The sequence below is a fragment of the Schistocerca americana genome, chromosome 1, assembly GCF_021461395.2.
Source record: "Schistocerca americana isolate TAMUIC-IGC-003095 chromosome 1, iqSchAmer2.1, whole genome shotgun sequence".
In the NCBI taxonomy this organism is placed as follows: Eukaryota; Metazoa; Arthropoda; class Insecta; order Orthoptera; family Acrididae; genus Schistocerca; species Schistocerca americana.
Window position 1 is genome coordinate 1,157,863,124 of NC_060119.1, and position 25,667 is coordinate 1,157,888,790.

General features: G+C 45.4%; 1 protein-coding gene across 1 annotated transcript in view; it reads right to left on the reverse strand.

Moving 5' to 3' along the window:
- Nucleotides 1-25,477, reverse strand: part of LOC124551651 — a 111,242-nt gene extending 85,765 nt beyond the window's left edge. Inside the window, exon 1 of the mRNA XM_047126456.1 lies at nt 25,364-25,477. Within this exon, the coding sequence (XP_046982412.1) occupies nt 25,364-25,458 (95 nt within the window). The 5' untranslated portion in view covers nt 25,459-25,477. The remainder of the gene's footprint in view (nt 1-25,363) is intronic.
- Nucleotides 25,478-25,667: the final 190 nt, after the last annotated feature.

A 25,667-nucleotide genomic window follows, 5' to 3' on the forward strand; every position in this document is an offset into this window, starting at 1 on the left:
GAGGAATGGAACAGCCTACAACAAGAACACAAAATACAACACGGTGCCTAATAAATTTTTGCATAATTAATGCTACAATCATACTGTAACTTTGATGTGATATGTCATATGTACCTTTTATTATTTTATTAATCTTGTCATGTATTTAAATGTCAAAGAATAAATTCAAACAAACTAATTAAAAAATGAATTCTGTAATTATGATGTAGTAAAAACATTGTCATAGTCAAGGAAGTTTGCTATTGTATAGAATCAAAGAACATGTTTGAAGTAAGAAGTATTGTCACTGGATGCGGAATAAATTGCTATATACATTCAGGCATACTATGTGGTAGCACATGGTCACAGTACATTGACATCGAGATGAATTAATACTCAAGAAGAGCTGTTTCCATACATTACTGGTGAATAATGACTTGCATTACCAGCAGCAACTCATCAAAGAAAGATTAGATTAGATTCAGTTTTCGTTCCATAGACCCAAAAAATGAGGTGATTCTCATGGGTGTGAAACATGTCAGAAAGGATAACATAAAACATTTTAATATAGTACTTACTACCTTGATCATTTATCAGGAGTCTGTTGAAATAGGTGAATACAATGTGGTAAACTGGACCAGCTAATATTTACAGAATTAACAGGCTGTCAGAATGAAACACTGTTATGCACTATTAATAACTTTATCATACACAAAATACCTATCTTGACTGTTGTGATCAAGTGTTGTCAAAACCAAAACCTAACAGACATTTTTACTTTAGCTGGCTTAACAGTCTCAGTTAAGATATTCATCTATAGAGTACAAGGAGTTGCCTATCGAGAAGTCTTTAAAACTCTATTTAAATCATGCTTTATCTGAAAACAAGTTTTTAATGGTTGCTGGCAATTTATTGAAAATGTGTGTTCCTGAATATTGGACCCCTTTTTGGACCAAGGTGATTGATTTTAGGTCTTTATGTAGATTGCTTTTATTCCTGGTATTGATACTATGTTTTGAGCTATTGGTTGGAAATAGAGATGTATTACTTGCAACAAATTTCATTAAGGAATAAATATACTGAGACACAATGGTTAGTACACAAAGTTCCTTGAGCAGGTTTCTACATGATTTTCTTGAATTTACACCACAAATGATTCTTATCACATGCTTTTTCTCCCTAAAAACTTTTGCTCGGTTTGATGAGATACCCCAGAATATGGTCCCATATGACACGACTTGGAGAGAAGAGAACCACTTGTATGAATATCAAGACCTCAGATGGCAACCCAGTTCTAAGCAAAGAAGGGAAGGCAGAAAGGTGGAAGGAGTATATAGAGGGTTTATACAAGGGCGATGTACTTGAGGACAATATTATGGAAATGGAAGAGGATGTAGATCAAGATGAAATGGGAGATAAGATATTGCGTGAAGAGTTTGACAGAGCACTGAAAGACCTGAGTCGAAACAAGGCCCCGGGAGTAGACAACATTCCATTAGAACTACTGATGGCCTTGGGAGAGCCAGTCATGACAAAACTCTACCATCTGGTGAGCAAGATGTATGAGACAGGCGAAATACCCACAGACTTCAAGAAGAATATAATAATTCCAATCCTAAAGAAAGCAGGTGTTGACAGATGTGAAAATTACCGAACTATCAGTTTAATAAGTCACAGCTGCAAAATACTAACGCGAATTCTTTACAGACGAATGGAAAAACTGGTAGAAGCGGACCTCGGGGAAGATCAGTTTGGATTCCGTAGAAATGTTGGAACACGTGAGGCAATACTAACCTTACAACTTATCTTAGAAGAAAGATTAAGAAAAGGCAAACCTACGTTTCTAGCATTTGTAGACTTAGAGAAAGCTTTTGACAACGTTAACTGGAATACTCTCTTTCAAATTCTGAAGGTGGCAGGGGTAAAATACAGGGAGCGAAAGGCTATTTACAATTTGTACAGAAACCAGATGGCAGTTATAAGAGTCGAGGGGCATGAAAGGGAAGCAGTGGTTGGGAAAGGAGTGAGACAGGGTTGTAGCCTCTCCCCGATGTTATTCAATCTGTATATTGAGCAAGCAGTAAAGGAAACAAAAGAAAAATTCGGAGTAGGTATTAAAATCCATGGAGAAGAAATAAAAACTTTGAGGTTCGCCGATGACATTGTAATTCTGTCAGAGATAGCAAAGGACTTGGAAGAGCAGTTGAACGGAATGGACAGTGTCTTGAAAGGAGGATATAAGATGAACATCAACAAAAGCAAAACGAGGATAATGGAATGTAGTCAAATTAAATCGGGTGATGCTGAGGGGATTAGATTAGGAAATGAGACACTTAAAGTAGTAAAGGAGTTTTGCTATTTGGGGAGTAAAATAACTGATGATGGTCGAAGTAGAGAGGATATAAAATGTAGACTGGCAATGGCAAGGAAATCGTTTCTGAAGAAGAGAAATTTGTTAACATCGAGTATAGATTTAAGTGTCAGGAAGTCGTTTCTGAAAGTATTTGTATGGAGTGTAGCCATGTATGGAAGTGAAACATGGACGATAACCAGTTTGGACAAGAAGAGAATAGAAGCTTTCGAAATGTGGTGCTACAGAAGAATGCTGAAGATTAGATGGGTAGATCACGTAACTAATGAGGAGGTATTGAATAGGATTGGGGAGAAGTTTGTGGCACAACTTGACTAGAAGAAGGGATCGGTTGGTAGGACATGTTTTGAGGCATCAAGGGATCACAAATTTAGCATTGGAGGGCAGTGTGGAGGGTAAAAATCGTAGAGGGAGACCAAGAGATGAATACACTAAGCAGATTCAGAAGGATGTAGGTTGCAGTAGGTACTGGGAGATGAAGAAGCTTGCACAGGATAGAGTAGCATGGAGAGCTGCATCAAACCAGTCTCAGGACTGAAGACCACAACAACAACACCAACATGACATAATAAAATGAAAGTAAGCAAAGTATTCAAGTTTTTTTTTTTTTTTTTTTTTTTTTTATATTTTCATCTCCTACATCTGACATCATTCTCACTGCAAATCCAGACTTGTTTAGGCACCTAAGCAATTCTGTGGTATGCCCTTCCCAACTGAATTTATTATCGAGTAGTAATCCCAGAAATTTAACCACTGTCAACCTCTTAGATCTGCATGTCTTCGTATGTTATACACATGCTGGAAGGAAACCTCTTACAGGTTCTGAACTGCATATAGTGGGTCTTCTCAAAGTTTAATGACAGTGAATTAACTTTCGGTTGGTTTGTGGGGTTGAAGGGACCAGACTGGAAAAGTCATCAGTCCCTTGAATAAACTTTAAACCATTTATTAATGTCCGTGAAAATTTGATTAGCAGCTATTTCTAAATCTGTACTAGACTTGCTACTTATTGCAACGATCATCTGCAAACAAAACAAACTTAGCATCTGGCAGTGTAACAGATGACGAGTCACTAATGTAGACAAGAAAAGGCAATGGACCCAAGATGGAACCATTAGGAACACCACATGTAATTAATTCCCAGTCAGATGGACAGACTGCTTACTGCACACATATTTCGCAACAACATCCTTTGTTTCCTGTTAGACAGATAAGACTCAAACCATTTCGCAGCATTGCCGGTGACACCATAATATTCTAATTTATTTAAGAGAATGCTGTGGTTCACGCAGTCCAAGGCTTTTGACAGATCACAGAAAATGCCAGTAGCCTCTAATTTAATATCTAATCAATTTAAGTACATTCTCACTGTAAGTGTAAATAGCTTTCTCTATATCAGAACCCTTAAGAAATCCAAACTGTGACTTGGACAATACATTATTTGCAGTCAGATGCTTAAGGAGATGCTTGAACACAACCTTTTTAAATATTTTTGAGAAAGCTGGCAAAAGTGAAAGTGGTCGATAGTTTGATGGTATCTCTTTATCCCCCTTCTTGTAAAGAGGCTTAACTTCAGCATACTTTAGTCAGTCTGGAAATGTTGTGCTGATAAGAGATTGATTACACAAATAACTTCAGATGGAACTCTTCGATTAACTTCGTTGATATGTTATCATACCCACAGGAATACTTAGATTATAAGGATTTTATGAGGGATACTACTTCTTTGGGAAACATGTCATTTCCATTTTACTGAAGTTAGTTTTAAAGACTGGTCTCAGATACTCCATTACACTGTTCACTGAACCTGATAACCCCAAGCTGTTAGTAATGTTTTGTTTAAGAGGTTTGTTACCAAAGTCTCATTTATTTAAGAGCTATCTGTTCCTCTTCCTTTTTGGCCACATCTGTCTCTGTCTTCACTATATCCCACACAGATTTTATTTTGTTGCCTGATGTGATTATCTTTTTCTCATAATAAAGCTGCTTCAATTTCTAGGTTACTTAATTCAATATTTTGCTGTATTCTTTGTAATGCATGACAATTCTAACATCAGAGCTGTTCCTAGATAGTAGGTACCGTCTCTTTTTTGTCCCACATAATATTTTTATTCCTTGTGTAATCCACGGTTTATCTTTTGACTTGTGTGTGATTTGAGTTACCTTTAGGGGAAAACAATTTTCAAAAGTGGAGGTAACTTTATTAATGAATGCTTTGTATTTTCCATTTGAGTCAGAAGTACTGTAAACATCCAGCCAGTTCATGTCTTTGAGCAATTTCCTGAATTTCTCAATTTTTTACTTATTTATTACCCTCCTGCACTCAGATTTCATACATTATTTATCCTGAAAAGTTTCACATTTAGCACAAGCTTGTGTCTGTATGTGTGGATGGATATGTGTGTGTGTGTGTGTGCGAGTGTATACCTGTCCTTTTTTCCCCCTAAGGTAAGTCTTTCCGCTCCCGGGACTGGAATGACTCCTTACCCTCACCCTTAAAACCCACTTCCTTCCGTCTTTCCCTCTCCTTCCCTCTTTCCTGATGAGGCAACAGTTTGTTGCGAAAGCTTGAATTTTGTGTGTATGTTTGTGTGTCTATCGACCTGCCAGCGCTTTCGTTCGGTAAGTCACCTCATCTTTGTTTATATATATACACTCCTGGAAATGGAAAAAAGAACACATTGACACCGGTGTGTCAGACCCACCATACTTGCTCCGGACACTGCGAGAGGGCTGTACAAGCAATGATCACACGCACGGCACAGCGGACACACCAGGAACCGCGGTGTTGGCCGTCGAATGGCGCTAGCTGCGCAGCATTTGTGCACCGCCGCCGTCAGTGTCAGCCAGTTTGCCGTGGCATACGGAGCTCCATCGCAGTCTTTAACACTGGCAGCATGCCGCGACAGCGTGGACGTGAACCATATGTGCAGTTGACGGACTTTGAGCGAGGGCGTATAGTGGGCATGCGGGAGGCCGGGTGGACGTACAGCCGAATTGCTCAACACGTGGGGCGTGAGGTCTCCACAGTACATCGATGTTGTCGCCAGTGGTCGGCGGAAGGTGAACGTGCCCGACGACCTGGGACCGGACCGCAGCGACGCACGGATGCACGCCAAGACCGTAGGATCCTACGCAGTGCCGTAGGGGACCGCACCGCCACATCCCAGCAAATTAGGGACACTGTTGCTCCTGGGGTATCGGCGAGGACCATTCACAACCGTCTCCATGAAGCCGGGCTATGGTCCCGCACACCGTTAGGCTGTCTTCCGCTCACGCCCCAACATTGTGCAGCCCGCCTCCAGTGGTGTCGCGACAGGCGTGAATGGAGGGACGAATGGAGACGTGTCGTCTTCAGCGATGAGAGTCGCTTCTGCCTTGGTGCCAATGATGGTCGTATGCGTGTTTGGCGCCGTGCAGGTGAGCGCCACAATCAGGACTGCATACGACCGAGGCACACAGGGCCAACACCCGGCATCATGGTGTGGGGAGCGATCTCCTACACTGGCCGTACACCACTGGTGATCGTCGAGGGGACACTGAATAGTGCACGGTACATCCAAACCGTCATCGAACCCATCATTCTACCATCCCTAGACCGGCAAGGGAACTTGCTGTTCCAACAGGACAATGCACGTCCGCATGTATCCCGTGCCACCCAACGTGCTCTAGAAGGTGTAAGTCAACTACCCTGGCCAGCAAGATCTCCAGATCTGTCCCCCATTGAGCATGTTTGGGACTGGATGAAGCGTCGTCTCACGCGGTCTGCACGTCCAGCACGAACGCTGGTCCAACTGAGGCGCCAGGTGGAAATGGCATGGCAAGCCGTTCCACAGGACTATATCCAGCATCTCTACGATCGTCTCCATGGGAGAATAGCAGCCTGCATTGCTGCGAAAGGTGGATATACACTGTACTAGTGCCGACATTGTGCATGCTCTGTTGCCTGTGTCTATGTGCCTGTGGTTCTGTCAGTGTGATCATGTGATGTATCTGACCCCAGGAATGTGTCAATAAAGTTTCCCCTTCCTGGGACAATGAATTCACGGTGATCTTATTTCAATTTCCAGGAGTGTGTGTGTGTGTGTGTGTGTGTTATATATATATATATATATATATAATGTTTGTGTGTCTGTCGACCTGCCAGCACTTTCATTTGGTAAGTCACATCATCTTTGTTTTTAGATATATTTTTCCTACGTGGAATGTTTCCCTCTATTATAACCATATATATATATAATAGAGGGAAACATTCCACGCGGGAAAAATATATTTAAAAACAGAGATGATGTGACTTACCATACGAAAGCGCTGGCAGGTCGATAGAAACACAGACACATACATACACACAAAATTCAAGCTTCCGCAACAAACTGTTGCCTCATCAGGAAAGAGGGAAGGAGAGGGAAAGACGAAAGGAAGTGGGTTTTAAGGGAGAGGGTAAGGAGTCATTCAATCCCGGGAGCGGAAAGACTTACCTTAGGGGGAAAAAAGGACGGGTATACACTCGCACACACACACATATCCATCCACACATATACAGACACAAGCAGACATATTTAAAGACAAAGAGTTTGGGCAGAGATGTCAGTCGAGGCGGAAGTGCAGAGGCAAAGATGATGTTGAATGACAGGTGAGGTATGAGTGGCGGCAACTTGAAATTAGCGGAGATTGAGGCCTGGTGGGTAACGGGAAGAGAGATATATTGAAGAGCAAGTTCCCATCTCCGGAGTTCGGATAGGTTGGTGTTGGTGGGAAGTATCCAGATAACCCGGACGGTGTAACACTGTGCCAAGATGTGCTGGCCATGCACCAAGGCATGTTTAGCCACAGGGTGATCCTCATTACCAACAAACACTGTCTGCCTGTGTCCATTCATGCAAATGGACAGTTTGTTGTTGGTCATTCCCACATAGAATGCATCACAGTGTAGGCAGGTCAGTTGGTAAATCACATGGGTGCTTTCACACGTGGCTCTGCCTTTGATCGTGTACACCTTCCGGGTTACAGGACTGGAGTAAGTGGTGATGTGAGGGTGCATGGGACAGGTTTTACACCGGGGGCGGTTACAAGGATAGGAGCCAGAGGGTAGGGAAGGTGGTTTGGGGATTTCATAGGGATGAACTAACAGGTTACGAAGGTTAGGTGGACGGCGGAAAGACACTCTTGGTTGAGTGGGGAGGATTTCATGAAGGATGGATCTCATTTCAGGGCAGGATTTGAGGAAGTCGTATCCCTGCTGGAGTGCCACATTCAGAGTCTGGTCCAGTCCCGGAAAGTATCCTGTCACAACTGGGGCACTTTTGTGGTTCTTCTGTGGGGGATTCTGGGTTTGAGGGGATGAGGAAGTGGCTCTGGTTATTTGCTTCTGTACCAGGTCGGGAGGGTAGTTGCGGGATGCGAAAGCTGTTGTCAGGTTGTTGGTGTAATGGTTCAGGGATTCCGGACTGGAGCAGATTCGTTTGCCACGAAGACCTAGGCCCTAGACCCATCTGAGATTGGGCAGCAGGTGGGCAAAGTCCCAAAGTCATGAAAAGAAGAGAGTAGGAGGGGTGAGCAGGGGAAGAATGGATAGTGATGGTGTAACATTACATGAGTATGTCCAATATAGTCGGATCTACTTTGCGTCACCCAAGTGTAGGGGAGTCGAAGCAAGTAGTGACCTGTGACATCATACCAACTTGAGATTTTTTTTATACATATAATTCATTTCTAAATTTTATTGATTATTTACAGAGTAAAGAATTTAATTATGTATAACATTTAATAGGTAATGAGTTTTAATGAGATAGATATAAATATGTTTTGACATAGCAAATAACCTTGTTGCATTATGCACGATATGTTTTCTCTTTGTAAGAACAAAAACTTCTGTGTTGCTCGAGTGCGCGATCAACTAGTCGTCGAGTGCAGATCTTCTGTAACTTTCACGAATGGGCATGGAATTGTTAATTTACAACCAGGAGTTGATTAAAAATTATTCTAGGGAACTACAGCCTGACTTTGGTGCAAACAAATCATGCACGAATTCTCAAATATCGGTGTGGAGTTTAAGATACGCAGCTGGATATCGAGCGTTATCGTCGTGTGTGTGGTTCAGTAACATTAACCACAATTTACGGACATTAGCTTGATAATAACTATCAACAACTTATATGAGCAGCATAGTAATCGCCTTGATGCTTAAAGCAAGCGAGAAGTGATTTACTGTCGGGATACGACAAATATTAATCACTGCATAGTCAGCTTGTTGATACATTGCTTAGAAACTCATAAACAGACAGTGACAGAGTTACTGAAACGATCTTTCAAGTATCAATGACCACTACACACACATCAGAAACTAATTAGTCTAACTGTGAGCGACTTCTGGATTGGATGAGGTTTTTTTTTTTTTTCAGATAATTGGTATTAATAAACTTCTTTCAAGGTTGAAACTTCGTCAATGGTGTCGCACTCATTCTGTTTAGTAGAATCATAGATAGTACTAGCTATGCTACTACATAGTTTTGAAAGAAAAAAGAGTCTTCTCAAACCAGAGGCATTAGTGATGCTCCCTCGCAGCACTACGATATTGTGAATCACCACTCACATGCCCCCTTCTCATTACATTTCTGCATTGAAAACACTGAGATATAGCCACGGTACAAAGAAGGAAGAAAGAAGAGGAAAGATCAGTGAAAGAACTGGAGCAAAGAGGGAAGGAGAGGTCACAATGGCATACGAAAGCAGGGGTTGGGGCCACCGAACTGAAAGTGGAGGGATTCCAGCATCAAAGAGAAGACTACCAACAGTGCTAGTGTGAAAGGCATTGGTGGCTAAACAGATACCAGGATGGTGAACTGAACCCAAGAGGAGCAGCATGGAAGGGTAATCTGGTTCGTAAGTTTGACAAACATAGCTCAGACAAGGCAGAACTAATGACCCATAAAGGCACATTAGAGTCAAATGAGGCATGCCCTAAGATGTGTGGGCAAGGAAGCAAAGAACATTGAGTTTTGAGTTTACGAAAACAGTCAACCTTCCAAAAGTGGATATGGGCCAACCAAGTATGCTAGTTGTCAAAAAGAAGACCCAAAAAAACAAAACTGAGGCCCATCATCAGGTGCCAGGCATCGACACGCAGCTTCGGATCAGGATGGACTGTAGTACAGCGACAGAAATGCATCACCCTCGACTTGAGGGGGAAGAACTGAAAACAATGCGAGAGTGTCCACGTGGAAGTGTGCTAGATGCCACTCTGGAGATGTTGCTCCACAGAGGCCACCTACTGAGAGCTATCTCAAATACAGAAATCATCCACACACAGAACAGGGTTGACCAAAAGTCTGACAAAGGTCACAAGTCCATTAATAGAGATGAATAAAAGGACACTTAATATTGGGCCCTGTGGAATGCCATTCTCCTGGGTCTGCAGAGAGCTGAGAATATTGCCAGTCTGGGCTCTGAAAGACCAATGGGACAGGAACTGGTGAATAAAAGTCTGGAGGGGGCCCCAAAGATCCCATTCATGAAACATAAGTACAATGTGACAGTACCAAGATGTGTTGTTGGCCTTGGACGAAAGGCTGAAGAAAACTGCAACAAGACGGTGGTGCTGAGAAAAGGCTTGCCAAGCTGTGGTTTCCAGTTGAAGCAGATGATCAACTGGAGACTGTGTCCCCCCCCCCCCCCCCCCCCCCCGCCCCCCCAAAAAAGTTGCACTGGTAAGGAGATAAAAGGTCCCAAGATTCGAGGACTCATCTGTTCAAATAACTTACAGGGGACACTGGTCACACTGATTGGCTGGTCACTATCCACACAGATGATGGATCCTTTTTGGGCTTAAACACAGGAACCACAACACTGTCTATCCATTGAGAGCAGAAAATGCCTTGGAGCCAAATACAGTCAAACACCTGGAGGAGATACTGTTGTGAAGGACTGAGGTGTTGAAGCAACTGATTATGACTGGAATCAAGGTCAGGGGCTGAATCGTGGGACGAAGAGAGGGCCAGAAGAATTTCCCATTCAGTAGAAAGCTTCATTGCAGGAGTCCACCTGACAATGGTAAACCATTTGTAGGAAGTTTCAGCGTGCTGTTTCCAGAGGAAGAAGGTGGCTGGATAAGAGGCTGACGACAATGTAGTCACAAAATGTGTCGCAATGTGTTCCACGAGAACTGATGGAGCTGTAGAAAGACCACCTGGAAGGGCAAGGCCCGGAATGGAAGACTGCTGCTGACAACCTTGGAGGGTACAAAGTGTAGCTCACACCCATGGTGAAAGCACAGAAAAACCTAGGGAGGAGACAAATCATTCTTAACAACTTGCTTGTTCTGTTTGATTAAGTAATGGTCTCTGGCATAAAGACATTTCAAGGTAATAAGACCAGCAGAGGTCAGGTGCCACTTAAGATGTTGCAAGGCATGACAGCGATCACAGGTGGCAGTGCCAATGGCCATGCTCCATCACAGGACTGGTCAACAGTGAACAGGGACCATGAAATGGGAACAGCCATGTCAGTGGTGCAAATTATATTATCAGAAAGATTGCGAATGACTTCATCAGACAACCTGACAAAGAAGGTGTAAACATAACCTGGGAGGTATATAGAGGCTAATCGGCATGATGGAAATACCAATGGGGTAACCTGGCCATCAGCAGGTGCAAAGGTAACATGAGAATCAACAGAAACTAGTCACTATTGCAGAGCTCATTGTGTTGCAAACAGTGTAAGTAAGAAAGAAGGGGGGGAGAAGTAATCAAAAGATCAGTGGCAGAGAAAGAGCCATAGGTAGCACTAAAATGAACAATCACGATGAAGGCACAGGTCATGATCTGCAAGGAATAGGTCAATGAGGCGCTGCTGCCCAGACGAAAAAGCACTGCCACACATAGGGTGACGTTTTGGGAGTAGGCTTTGAAGGAATCACAGCAGCACAAGTGCACTGGCAAATGCAGGTGCTAGTGCTGACACTAGCAGCCTCCTTTTTGGTAGCAGCTTTGGACTTCTGAACTGGTTGTTAAGAGCAGATGCAAAGGAGGTAGCAAACTTCAGGGGCTGCATGGCCTTATGGATCTTTTTGGCCTCTCCATATGAAATACGTTTAGTTGTTTTGATTTTCTGTATCTTCCTTTCTTCAAGAAAGACACTGCAGTCCCTACTCCAGATGGAGTGATTGCCAGAGTAGTTTCACACCTTGGAGGAAATGCACAACAAACACCTTCATGGGTGGCTTTACCACATTTGCCACAAGTGGCTGCTCCCTTACAACCTGAGGTCATGTGCCCAAAGCACTGGCATGTAAAACAGTGCATCGGGTTAGGAAAATAAGGCTGCATGCTGAGTCGGAGGAAACCAGTATTACTGTGCTCTGGAAGTTTTGTGCTGCCGAAAGTCAGTGTAAATGAGTCCGATTTCACAAGATCACCATTCACCTGTTTCATTATGTTCTGTACATCGATGATGCCTTCCTGGGACCACTCAGCTTTCAGTTCTTCTCAGGCAATGTTGACCAGATCCCTGCAAGTCACAACACCTTTGCTATACTTTAAGGTGTTGTGCAGTTCACTTTCTATTGGATACTCCCTGAGGCACTGAGCTTTCTGGATGTTCATCACTTGTTTGGCATTAGATGTTTCTACCAAAAAGGACTCATTTTGCAAGCACTTGGCAGATATGAGGCTTCCAGTGATTCCCTCTAAAACTTTTTGTAGGTAAAAAGTTGAAACTTTCTCAAAGCTCCCTTCTTTCCATTTAATTATAAGAAACACATTCTGGCCCCAGTAAGCATTCTATTACTTAATACTGACAGAGTCTGTGTAAAGCTCAAGTCTGGAGGACTGGGCACACAATCCATCTTATTTGCTTGGGTGTTGGTACTTATCAGCAGCCCACCCTTTCCGCTGGGAGGAGGAAGAGACGATTTTGAAGGATTCTTGGTGGTCCCACGAGCAGCTAGGGAAATAAAAGTTCACCTAGACTGAGCCCCGATTGCCTAGGTAAGCTTTATACAACTGAAATGTGGCAGGTTCCCCAGAGGTTGCCTGACAATGACTGTTCCATCTCAACAATCACACATCTCATGAGCGTGCAGCGCGCCTTGAGATTGATTGATTGATTGATTTTTTTTTTATTTTTTATTAATTTTTTTTAATAGAGGTTTTTACCATCCTCGCAATCAGGTGGTCAAGCCAAGATCCCCATTCCCTCTGACACACAACATTCCACCACCACGCCAAACGGTGGTCGCTGAATCATGCCCAGAGCTTACAATGACAGAGGACACGCCAGTTTATCAGTACCCAGCTCACAGGAACCCCAGGGTCGGCATGCCCTTTACTCAGCAAACAAATGATGAACGCCTGAGGGGACCACAGAGGCTCAGTGGACCTGGACAGCACCTGCTCCCAACCTACATCTACATCTACATCTACATCCATACTCCGCAAGCCACCTGACGGTGTGTGGCGGAGGGTACATTGAGTACCTCTATCGGTTCTCCCTTCTATTCCAGTCTCGTATTGTTCATGGAAAGAAGGATTGTCAGATGCCTCTGTGTGGGCTCTAATCACTCTGATTTTATCCTCATGGTCTCTTCGCGAGATATACATAGGAGTGAGCAATATACTGCTTGACTCCTCGGTGAAGGTATGTTCTCGAAACTTCAAAAAAAGCCCCTACTGAGCTACTGAGCATCTCTCCTGCAGAGTCTTCCACTGGAGTTTATCCATCATCTCAGTCTGGCATCTGCTTTACTGACAATCAACTTTATATGATCATTCCATTTTAAATCACTCCTAATGCGTACTCCCACATAATTTATGGAATTAACTGCTTCCAGTTGCTGACCTGCTATATTGTAGCTAAATGATAAGGGATCTCCCTTTCTATGTATTCGCAGCAAATTACACTTGTCTACATTGAGATTCAATTGCCCTTCCCTGCACCATGCGTCAATTCGCTGCAGATCCTCCTGCATTTCAGTACAATTTTCCTTTGTTACAACCTCTCGATATACCACAGCATCAGCCGCAAAAAGCCTCAGTGAACTTCCGATGTCATCCACAAGGTCATTTATGTATATTGTGAATAGCGACGGTCCTACGACACTCCCCTGCGGCACACCTGAAATCACTCTTACTTAGGAAGACTTCTCCCCATTGAGAATGACATGCTGTGTTCTGTTATCTAGGAACTCTTCAATCCAATCACACAATTTGTCTGATAGTCCATATGCTCTTACTTTGTTCATTAAACGACTGTGGGAAACTGTATCAAACGCCTTGCGGAAGTCAAGAAACACGGCATCTACCTGGGAACCCGTGTCTATGGCTCTCTGAGTCTCGTGGATGAATAGCGCGAGCTGGGTTTCACACGATCATCTTTTTCGAAACCCATGCTGATTCCTACAGAGTAGATTTCTAGTCTCCAGAAAAGAGATTTCTAGTCTCCAGAAAAGGTATGGAGGAGGATCCATGTGCTAACAACATCCATATGGACCACATGCAAGCCCTTAAAAGACTAAGCCGGGTCCAAAAGAAAGCATGGAACCCATGAAGGGTCGGTGAGTGAGCGTCAGTAAAATGAGATTCCTGGAGAATGGCACAAGCTGCTGAGTAAAAGGAAACAAGGGATTGTAACTCTGGTAAGTGACAGTAGTATCCATTACAGTTCCATTGAATAAACACAGACTGGGGATCCAAATGGGAGGAGAATGGGCTAGCAAACCACACCACCAAGTTATCATCCATCACCAACAAGGACGTGGTCACATCCAGAGCCAACCGCGCCACCAAGTAACCATACATCACCAATGAGGACAGGGTCACATCCATAAATAAGAGGTCAGACTCAGGTTGCAAGAGGGAGGGGCGGGGGGGGGGGGGGGGGGAGGGGGGATGGCACCTCAGGGAGCAGCAGAGGGGCTTTGTCCTTGGACATGTATTTCTTCTTCCTCTCTTTTGTGGGCCAAGAAGGGCAGGGCACAGAGAGAGGGGGGAGAGGGGGAGAGAGGAGAGGAGAGGAGAGGAGAGACAGAGAGAGAGAGAGAGAGAGAGAGAGAGAGAGAGAGAGAGAGAGAGAAGAGAGAGTGCAGGCTTCTGCACGATCTGGAACTGAGAAAAAGCGAGTGGCCTTAGGGTGCAAGGACTGTGTGTCCCATGGGTGAGTTGTGGCAGCAGGCCTCTGGCCTGGGAGGCACCAGGATGAGGAATCCCGGGACAGAGCCCCCATCACTGGCGGGCACTGAAGAAGGGGGACACTCCTCTCACCAGAGTGGGGTAGTGGCACCCAGAGACAGAGCATGGGAACTGTAGGGGAAGGGGAGAGGAGAGAGGGGCAGGACTGGGGTGAGGAGGAGGGAGGAGGGGAAAAGGACGTAACAGAGGCAATACTAGATGTTGTTGACACAGGGTGAAGACAATCACATATCTGACGAGCCTCAATGTAGGATAAACAGTCAAGGAACTTCTGCTCCTGTATCATTTTTTCCTTCTTATCAACCGGGCAATCTGGAGAATGACGACCGACAGTTGCGACAACACACACAGGTGGCGGAATACAGGAGTGTCCACATTCACCCCACAAATGGTTCTCCATACAGTGGAAAGATGTGTGTCCAAAACATAAACCCTGAAGGTTGGTTGGTTGGATTAAAAGAGGGGGACAGGGACCAAACTACGAGGTCATTAGTCCCTTGTTCCGGATAAAACAATGCCACAAGTGTGAGAATAAAATGAACGAGACTGACAACTCAAAACAGAATGAAAGGAAAAATCACAAGAACGATGAAGGGCAACAAGCATGTAAATAGACAAAAGGGGACAAGAAAACCACAGAAACAACAAAGCAGATTACCATGGCTGGCTGAACATGAGAATAAGAAAGGACAAGCCAGCCACTCCGCAACACATTAAAACCTCCACCCTGGAAACACTAGGGTGGAGGACACAGAGGGAGAAAGAGCATGTGCTAAAACTTGGATCAAACAATAAAACCCACAATCACAAATAAAACGTAAAACTTAATCAGTCGATGATGTGTTGTCAGATAAAATTAGTGGCAACAAGTCCGGTAACCCAAGATTTCGTTGCTGGGCAGTCAAAGTGGGACAGTGCGCCAGAATATGGGCCACTGTCAACCGGGCACCGCACTGACACTCAGGCAGGTCTTCACGGCGCAGGAGGTAACTGTGGGTCGCCCAAGCATGGCCAATGCGGAGCCAGCAGAGGACAACTGATTCCCTGCAAAAGGCCTGCATGGAAGACTTCCACACATTCATAGTCTCCTTAATGACATGCAGTTTCTTGTGTGTACTGTTATGCCATTCTGTCTTCCAAAGCCAAAAACCCCTACGGCATAAGTCGGAGCCCAGGTCAGGTTCAGAGATGCCCATCTCCAGAAGCGGTTTCCGTGTAGCCTATTTGACCAGTCTGTTGGCAAGTTTGTTGCCTGGGATGCCGACTTATCCTGGGGCCCACACAAACACCACTGAACGATGGGACCAGTCCAGGGCATAGATGGACTCCTGGATGGATGCTACCAAAGGATGGCAAGTGTAGCACTGATCGATAGCTTGTAGGCTGCTCAAAGAGTCAGTATACAGAAGAAACATTTCCCCAGGCCATGAACGGATATACTGAACTGCATGAGAGATGGCCACCAGCTCTGTAGTGAATACACTGCAGCCATCGGGCAAGGAATGCTGTTCAAAATGGCCTCTGTGGATATAGGTGAAGCCAACATGACTATTAGCCATCGAGCTTTCGGTGTATACCACTTCATAGCCCCGGACAAGTCAAGAAGAGAGTGGAAGTGACAGTGGAGAGCAGCAGGAATAACCGAGTCCTTAGGGTCATGGGAAAGGTCCAGATGAATCTGCGGACTAGGTGTACACCATGGAGGTGTACACAGCTGGACCTGGATGGGAGGTGGTAAAGGGAAGGATCCCAGTTCAGACAAAAGGGATCACACACGAGCCACAATCGTTAGCCCTGACCTGAGCCACCAATGCTGGAAATGAACTGCCAAGGGTAGAAAAAGGAGACAGTAATTTGGATGCTCGGGAGAACTATGAATGTGTGCAACGTAACTGGTGAGCAGTTGTGCACATCAGATCTGCAATGGAGGGACTCCGGACTCCACCAGGACACTGGTCACCATACTCGTTCCAAAAGCTCCCGTCGCTAGGCGAACGCCACAGGTGCACTGGGTTGAGTACATGCAATGCTGAGGGCGCCACCGAACCATAAACCATACTCCCATAGTCAAGGAGGGATTGAGCAAGGGCTTTGTAGAGATGCATCAGAGTAGAGAAATCTGCACCCCAGTTGGTGTTGCTGAGGCAGCGGAGGGCATTGAGGTGCTGCCAGCACTTCCGCTTAAGCTGATGAAGGTGAGGTAGTCAAGTCAATCGGGCATCGAGAACCAGTCCTAAGAATCGATATGTCTCCACTACAGTGAATGGATCGCCATTAAGGTAAAGTTCTGGTTCTGGATGAACGGTACGACGCTGACAGAAGTGCATGACACATGACATAGCGGCCGAAAACTGGAAGCTGTGGGCGAGAGTCCATGACTGTGGCTTCTGGATGGCTCCCTCCAGGTGCCACTCAGCAACACCAGTGCTGGTGGAGCAGTATGAAACACAGAAGTCATCTGCATTCAGAGAGGGTGAGACAGATGGCCCTACAGCTGCCTCTAGACCGTTAACAGCCACTAAAAATAGTGATGCACTCAATACAGAACCCTGCGGAACCCCATTCTCCTGGATATGGGGGGAACTATGGGAGGCACCAACTTAGACACACAAAGTACGGGGTGACAGGAAATTCTGGATAAAAACTGAGAGCGGGCCTCAGAGACCCCACTCGTGTAATGCGGCAAGGATATGGTGTCACCTGGTGGCGTAATATGCTTTGCATAGATCAAAAAAGACGGGAACAAGGTGTTGGCGTCTGGAAAAGACTGTTCTGGTGGCAGCCTCAAGGGACACAAGACTATCAGTGGTAGAGCACCCCTGGCGGAAGCCACCTGACATGGAGCCAGCAGGCCACGTGACTCCAGGATCCAACCCAACCGCCGACACACCATTTGCTCCAGCAGCTTACGAACCGGACAGCTATCCACATCAACTGGGTTTTTCCAGGTTTGAGCACCAGTACGACGGTGCTCTCCCACCATTATGATGGATAGACACCATCACACCAGATCTGGTTGAAGATGACAAGGAGATGGTCCTTGTAGTCAGACGAGAGGTGTTTAATCATCTGACTGTGGATCTAATATGGCCCAGGAGCTGTGTCAGGGCAATGTGCAAGTGCACTGAGGAGCTCCCACTCCATAAATGGGGCATTATAGGGATCACTGTGGTGTGTAGTCAATGAGAGGACTTTCCTTTCCATCCGCCGTTTGAGGGTGCAAAAGGCTGGGGGGTACCGATGCAGAGGCTCAAGCATAGTGCTCAGCAAAGTGCTCGGCAATCGCATTTGCATCGGTACATAGCACACCATTGATGGTAACACCAGGGACACGTGTTGGGGTCTGGTACCCAAAAAGACGTCTGATCTTTGTCCAGACTTGGGAAGATGACATGTGGCAGCCAATGGTTGACATGTACCTCTCTCTACACTCCTGTTTCCATCATTTTATAAGCTGGCCTACACGGGCATGGAGCAGCTTAAAGGCTATCAGATGCTCTAGGGAAGGATGTCGCTGTAGAGCTCGCCCACACTCTGTAATTGCCTCAGCGACTTCCGGTGACCACCATGGGACTGTCTTTCAATGGGCGAACCCTAAAGAGCGAGGTATCGCGTTTTCTGCCGTGGAAACGATTGTGGTACTTACCTGCTCAACCATCACATTGATGTTACCATGTGGGGGAGAGTCAACTTGTTTAAAGCCCATCTGGCAGGTGTCCGCGGGCCTGACACCAAGGCAGTGACAGGAATATGGGGAAGTAGTCACTACAACACAGGTCGTCAAGTTCTCTCCAGTGAATAGATGGGAGAAGTCTTGGGCAGCAAATTGATGAATCAATGGCTGAGCAACAACCTCGAGCCACACTGAAATGTGTGGTGGCCCCAGTATTTAAGGGACAGAGGTCAAACTGAGACAGTAAAGTTTCAACATCTTTGACTGAGACAGTAAGCATGGTGTCACACCACAAGGGGTTATGGGCATTGAAATCTCCCAAAAGTAGGAAAGGTTAAGGGAGTTGATCAATCAGTGGAGCTAATATATTCTGGGGTACTGCACCATCTGAGGAAGATGTACATTGCAGACTGTTATTTCTTGTGTCGCCCGTATTCTGACAGTGACAGCTTCAAGAGGTGTTTGAAGGGGCACAGTTTCACTACAGACTGAGTTTAGGACATAGATGCATAATCCATCTGGCACTCGATTATAGTCACTACGGTTCCTGAAATATCCCTTATAGCCATGGAGGGCAGGGTTCCGCATTGCTGGGAAACAGGTTTCCTGGAGGGCAATGCAGATAGCAGATGTAATGCTTAACAGTTGCCGTAGCTCAGCCAGGCAGCGGAGAAAACCACCGCAATTCCACTGGAGGATGACATCATCGTGAGACTGGGAAGGCATGGAACATTCAACGAGGCAGTTTACACCTCAGGGTCACCTACTGCCACCGACTTTTTGCCTGAGCAGTCTATATCCATTGTGTCTGAGGGTCTGGCAGGATCTAGGTCCTCAGCAAATGACAGAATCACCACCTCATCCGCAGATGCAGAGATTGTAAATAGCGGTGGTGTGGGTGCCACCACAATTCCCTTGGTCTTGGGGCCCTTCTTATTGAATTTCTCTCACTGCTCCTTGGGTTTCCCTGGCTGTGAGGACTTCACTGATTCAGTCTCTGTGACTGAGGATGAGTGTTAAGCCCTATGACCAGCTGCTTTTGGGCTCTTCAGCCACTGGTGGGTGTCATCTTTCCCACTAGTAGAAACCTGGGAAGAGTGTGTCCCATGGGACCCCTTCCCAGTGAGAGGAGCCGAAGAAGACATACGCTTCTCCAGCGCAGAAATGGGGAATGATATACCCGATGGTTGGGGAGGGTGTTGTTCCTGAAGTAGGTGGTGCGGGAGCAACAGGGAGGCAAGTGCCCCCCATCATCAAGGGGGCAGATGTAGTCTTCTGGATCTGAGAGGTGACGAATGTGAGGAACTGATGGGACGACAACTGTTCTCATAGCAGTGGTGAAAGAGGAGGTCATAGCCACAGGATGTAGGAGCTCAAATTTCCTCTTAGCCTCAGTGTAGGTCAGTCGGTCCAGGGTCTTACATTCAATGATTTTCCTCTCTTTCTGTAAAATCCTGCAGTCTGGTGAGCAAGGTGAATGATGCTCTCCACAGTTGACACAGATGGGAGGTGGGGCACATGTAGAATTGGGATGCGATGGATGTTCTCAGTCTCGACAGGTTGGGCTGGAAGTACAGCGGGAAGACTTATGGCCGAACTTCCAGCACTTAAAGCACCACATCGGGAGGGGAACAACTTGGGGTCGTATTTCTTAGCATTAAAGTTAGACTTCGCGTCCTTAGAGACTGCTGGCCCCAGACCACTGGTAAGAGATGATGTACTGCACTTCCCGGCGTGTCATCTGCCCTGATGCCACCCACTCTTACCAGGGGCCCTCCCCACGGGCTCCACCCAGCCGCAGTTTAGGCCACCTGGCAGGATTGCCACTGCCGCAAGTCCCTATGCCCCAGGGTGACAGGCATCTACTCCTTGGCATAAATGGGGAGTTAATGGCACAGGCATCAGCAGAGCGACCCCTATGTTGTCAGGGGGCTACAACCAACAGGGTACATGAGGGCCCCACCACAATGGACTGGCTACCGAGCTGGATATGAGGTGGAAAGAAGTTCATGGTCATCATCGGCACAAAAAGTGACAGTGCATGGTGGAAAACACACTCAGGAAGGTGTCCTCGTCCAAGCGAGAGAGAATGGGCGGGACTGCAATGTGACGACGAGAAAGTGGGCTAAAAATTTCAATGCATGATGGACACGATGCACCATGTAAGGCGCCCTTCCCCAATTGACTCGCTGTTTTGGAAAATTTTTGAAAGATGGAGGTCAATCCCTACAGGGGACCATCACATAGAGGCCAAAATGTGTGAGACTCCTTTTAGTCACCTCTTGCAACAGGCAGTAATTCCTCGGCCTATTTTAATCCCCAGACCCACAGGGGGCATAAACACTGAAGGCACTTCACGGGTGGCAAGACACGTTGCTTCACATCACACTGATAAACTGCAACCCTGACCTTCTACTCTTCTACTTCTCACTCAAATGCCAGAGCAAAAGCACCATATTGATACTATTGTCCTTACGACCTTTCTAAACAGGTCGAACAAAATGATTGGCCTGGAGATCCCCATCAGTTTGAAGGATGAGGTCCCTATCAAAAATGACTTCGCCAAACTTGACTTTGATATTTTTCATAGAAAATAATGGCTTGGTGCCGGTCAAAGTGACCTATCAGTCCTAGTGCAGACGAAGTAGCAGGGAAAGTGTTTCACGCAAAGCCTAGCCCTCATCCAAGGGTGTAGTCAGGGCAGGGAAGGATGCAGAGTCATAAGAAGCAGCATTAAATGATCCATTGCCAACCAAAGAGATGACCATAGAGGAACGGCCAGGTTTTTGGAGCTCTTCAAATACACTCCTGGAAATGGAAAAAAGAACACATTGACACCGGTGTGTCAGACCCACCATACTTGCTCCGGACACTGCGAGAGGGCTGTACAAGCAATGATCACACGCACGGCACAGCGGACACACCAGGAACCGCGGTGTTGGCCGTCGAATGGCGCTAGCTGCGCAGCATTTGTGCACCGCCGCCGTCAGTGTCAGCCAGTTTGCCGTGGCATACGGAGCTCCATCGCAGTCTTTAACACTGGTAGCATGCTGCGACAGCGTGGACGTGAACCATATGTGCAGTTGACGGACTTTGAGTGAGGGCGTATAGTGGGCATGCGGGAGGCCGGGTGGACGTACCGCCGAATTGCTCAACACGTGGGGCGTGAGGTCTCCACAGTACATCGATGTTGTCGCCAGTGGTCGGCGGAAGGTGCACGTGCCCGACGACCTGGGACCGGACCGCAGCGACGCACGGATGCACGCCAAGACCGTAGGATCCTACGCAGTGCCGTAGGGGACCGCACCGCCACTTCCCAGCAAATTAGGGACACTGTTGCTCCTGGGGTATCGGCGAGGACCATTCGCAACCGTCTCCATGAAGCTGGGCTACGGTCCCGCACACCGTTAGGCTGTCTTCCGCTCACGCCCCAACATCGTGCAGCCCGCCTCCAGTGGTGTCGCGACAGGCGTGAATGGAGGGACGAATGGAGACGTGTCGTCTTCAGCGATGAGAGTCGCTTCTGCCTTGGTGCCAATGATGGTCGTATGCATGTTTGGCGCCGTGCAGGTGAGCGCCACAATCAGGACTGCATACGACCGAGGCACACAGGGCCAACACCCGGCATCATGGTGTGGGGAGCGATCTCCTACACTGGCCGTACACCACTGGTGATCGTCGAGGGGACACTGAATAGTGCACGGTACATCCAAACCGTCATCGAACCCATCGTTCTACCATCCCTAGACCGGCAAGGGAACTTGCTGTTCCAACAGGACAATGCACGTCCGCATGTATCCTGTGCCACCCAACGTGCTCTAGAAGGTGTAAGTCAACTACCCTGGCCAGCAAGATCTCCGGATCTGTCCCCCATTGAGCATGTTTGGGACTGGATGAAGCGTCGTCTCACGCGGTCTGCACGTCCAGCACGAACGCTGGTCCAACTGAGGCGCCAGGTGAAAATGGCATGGCAAGCCATTCCACAGGACTACATCCAGCATCTCTACGATCGTCTCCATGGGAGAATAGCAGCCTGCATTGCTGCGAAAGGTGGATATACACTGTACTAGTGCCGACATTGTGCATGCTCTGTTGCCTGTGTCTATGTGCCTGTGGTTCTGTCAGTGTGATCATGTGATGTATCTGACCCCAGGAATGTGTCAATAAAGTTTCCCCTTCCTGGGACAATGAATTCACGGTGTTCTTATTTCAATTTCCAGGAGTGTACATAGCGTCTGCACTGATACCACCCACTCTGATCAAGGGCTCTTCACGTAATCACCACCCACCCACAGCAAGGGCTCTGGCCTTTGCCGGGAATTATGATACTCCTAATCAATCACTCACAGGGAGGCAACAGCTCAGGTATCAGAAGTATGATCCCTGCATTGCCAGGGGGATTCAGCCAGAAGGGTACATAACAGCACCATGACATGGGGTGACTATGACTACACAGGGAGGAAGGGGGATGGGGGTAACAGAGGGAAGGAAGAGGGAAATGAGCAGGGAGATGAATCCACGCCATAGTTGCTAGGGAGTGAGTTCTCGCCCAAGCCCTGACAGTATGGAGGAAAAATTTAGAAGTTGATCTCAAACCCCAAAGGGGGATCAAAAATGCCAAAAATGGATAGTGAGAAAGAGAAAGCAATGGGAACAAAAACCAGAAGGAATACAACAAACCAGGTTTATATCCAGGTCAATGTAAGTAAGAACACAGAGGGGGGAAGGAGCAAGGACACGGAGGGAGGGTGACGGGAAAGGAAATGCAGCCCAGAAAGGATAAATGAGCTGCAATAGCTTGGGTCCCCATGTGTGCCACATAAGAACTCACGAGAGTCATGAGCTGCCTTGGTTTGTTTGTGTGTGTGTGGGGGGGGGGGGGGGCAGGAAGGCTGGAGGACCAACAGAAGATGTGTGGGAGGGACAGTTACCCCTGGAACAATTCCTTTTATGTATTACAAGTACGTGCCATGATTTTTTGAATTGTGTTACACATGGTGTTCTGAAATGCCCATTACGAACTTCTAAGTCTTGTATAGGGGAGAGAATATATAGTATTCTGAGCAGGAAACTATGTCCAGAAATGTACCATTTCCATGCTACAGTCATCTGAAAACATGTTTACTAGGTAGGAATGCAACATGGTGGTCATGGTGCAGGGTGGTTACATTGGATAAGCTGATGTCATTTAACTCCTATCCTACCTCTCTGACCGGGCTGGAACCTCATTCACATGTGCCTGTGAGTTTTAGAGCAGCATGGTTGAGTACACATTTGCAGAATACACCAACATGATCCTTCTGAATGGCGAAGCTCAGTGACAATGGAAGAGTTACTCATTGCCTTTATCAAGATCATTCTCCACAATGTCCCCCTCCATCGCATACCCTTTTTGTCACAATTACGCAACAGCTTTGAGAAATGGTACCTTCACCATTAGCAGGCATGACTCTGGTGCTACGAGGAGATGTCGCACATCCAAACTGAAAGAGGCCATATTGCTTCATGTTCGCTATTAATGAGTGGAACTGTAACACAAGTGATGTACTTGGTCACACCTGATGAATTACTTTTAAAAGTGGTCAAATTACGAAATTTTTATCTAATCACTACCTTCTATAAGTTCTTGAAGTTTGTAACAGGAATTTCCAAACATCTTTTATATAACTTCTTTGTCTACCTTGGTTATATTTTTATATGATTTTGTATATGTTCCTTGATGCTAGCACAATATCTTGACATATACATAGATGTGATTCGGTTACTGTAAATTGTCAATCTGTGTTTACAATAATTATATACAATACGTAAATTTCTGGATTTATCATGAAGAAGACATTAGCATCTGTTAAAATAATACTATGTATCCAAAATGAAATTTTCCCTCTGCAAGGGAGTGTGTGCTGATATGAAACTTCCTGGAAGATTAAAACCATGTGCTGGACTGAGACTCGAATTCGGGACCTTCGCCTTTCATGGGCAAATGAGGAAGGGTCGTGAGTTGTTTTGGGTAGCTCAGTGGTAGAGCACTTGTGCATGAAAGGCAAAGGTCCTGAGTTCGAGTCTCAGTTCAACACAGTTTTAATATGCCATGAAGTTCCAATACTAAATATGTTTCTGTAACATACTTCCTATACATTACACAACTGTATAGCCAAGGTCTACAGATTTATAATATTCCTAATTTTGTAGGCTTTTGAAAATGACAAATTAATTTGTCGAAACCAATAAAGAATGATAATATATTTGCAAATGACGACTGAATTTTATTCTGAAAAATATATACTACAGTGGCTGAAAATTACGACCATAAGTAAAACAATACCTCTATATGTTTTTCTAACTCTAAGCATTTCACATAACAAGGAATCTTCACAATTTATTAAGATGCACATTAAAACCCACTCTATTTCAAGTGAATTTGCATGAATGCAATTTGGTTTTTGCCTTCATTGGCATGCTGACTGCCTGGTTCTGTGAAAAATGATAATTTTTTCTGTCACCCTCTCCTCCCATTTCATTTCCAAGGAAGTCAGTCTTAACTGTATGACTTCCAAAACAATCCATAGCTATAGGTACAAATAATAACTTGTCCACTTTGTACTAACTAATTTGAAGCAAACTCTCATGTTAGACAGCTCCATTGGTTCGCATCAGTAACAAATTTATTTTAACTGAGATTAAACACCTAAAAAATTTCACACAATAAAAATATTGGTTTATATGTTGGATTGTTCTATGTGTAAACAACCTTTCAGTACAAGATAGCAAAAGTATAATTATTCATTTCTGATGCCACAAACAAAGTTTTCCTAAGAGAAGCAAATGGAAATGGTGGTAAATGTAATTTTCATTAAGTAAGGAATGGTGTTTTGTAATCAATTAACTAAATAGTAACTTGCACTCTGATTGGGGTTGCTAATTTTTAGAATCTGAATGAAAAAAGTTGTCTAACTTGTATACCTTCATTTCTTACTGCCTTGCAGAGCACTATACTGGGACAATTCGGGTACACAATGCATGTTGTAGAATCCAACTACCTCAGAGCAGAGCTTTGTAAATAATGGCAAATATGGAAAATCTAAACCAATTTAAAAGATTTAAAAGGAAACAGAAAGTTAAAATTGTTTGGTCATACAATGGATCAGTGATTCTTACCTAAGACGTATGTCTCCAGATATATTGCCACCTTTATCAACTACTTCACAAAGTAAGGAAAGGAATTCTTCAACACTTTCACTTGCCACTGACATGTGATACAGTGTTAATGTTTTCACTGCTACAATCTGAAATAATGGAAACAAGTATAGTTATTATCATTACACAAGCTATCAAATTAAACACAGATGGATTTTTTCAATCTAATGTACTGCAATAATCTATTATATTCTACAAATTTCAGTGAAGTGACCATCAAGAAAGTAGACACCTCAAAGTCACACCCACACTCTGCAGCCCATGG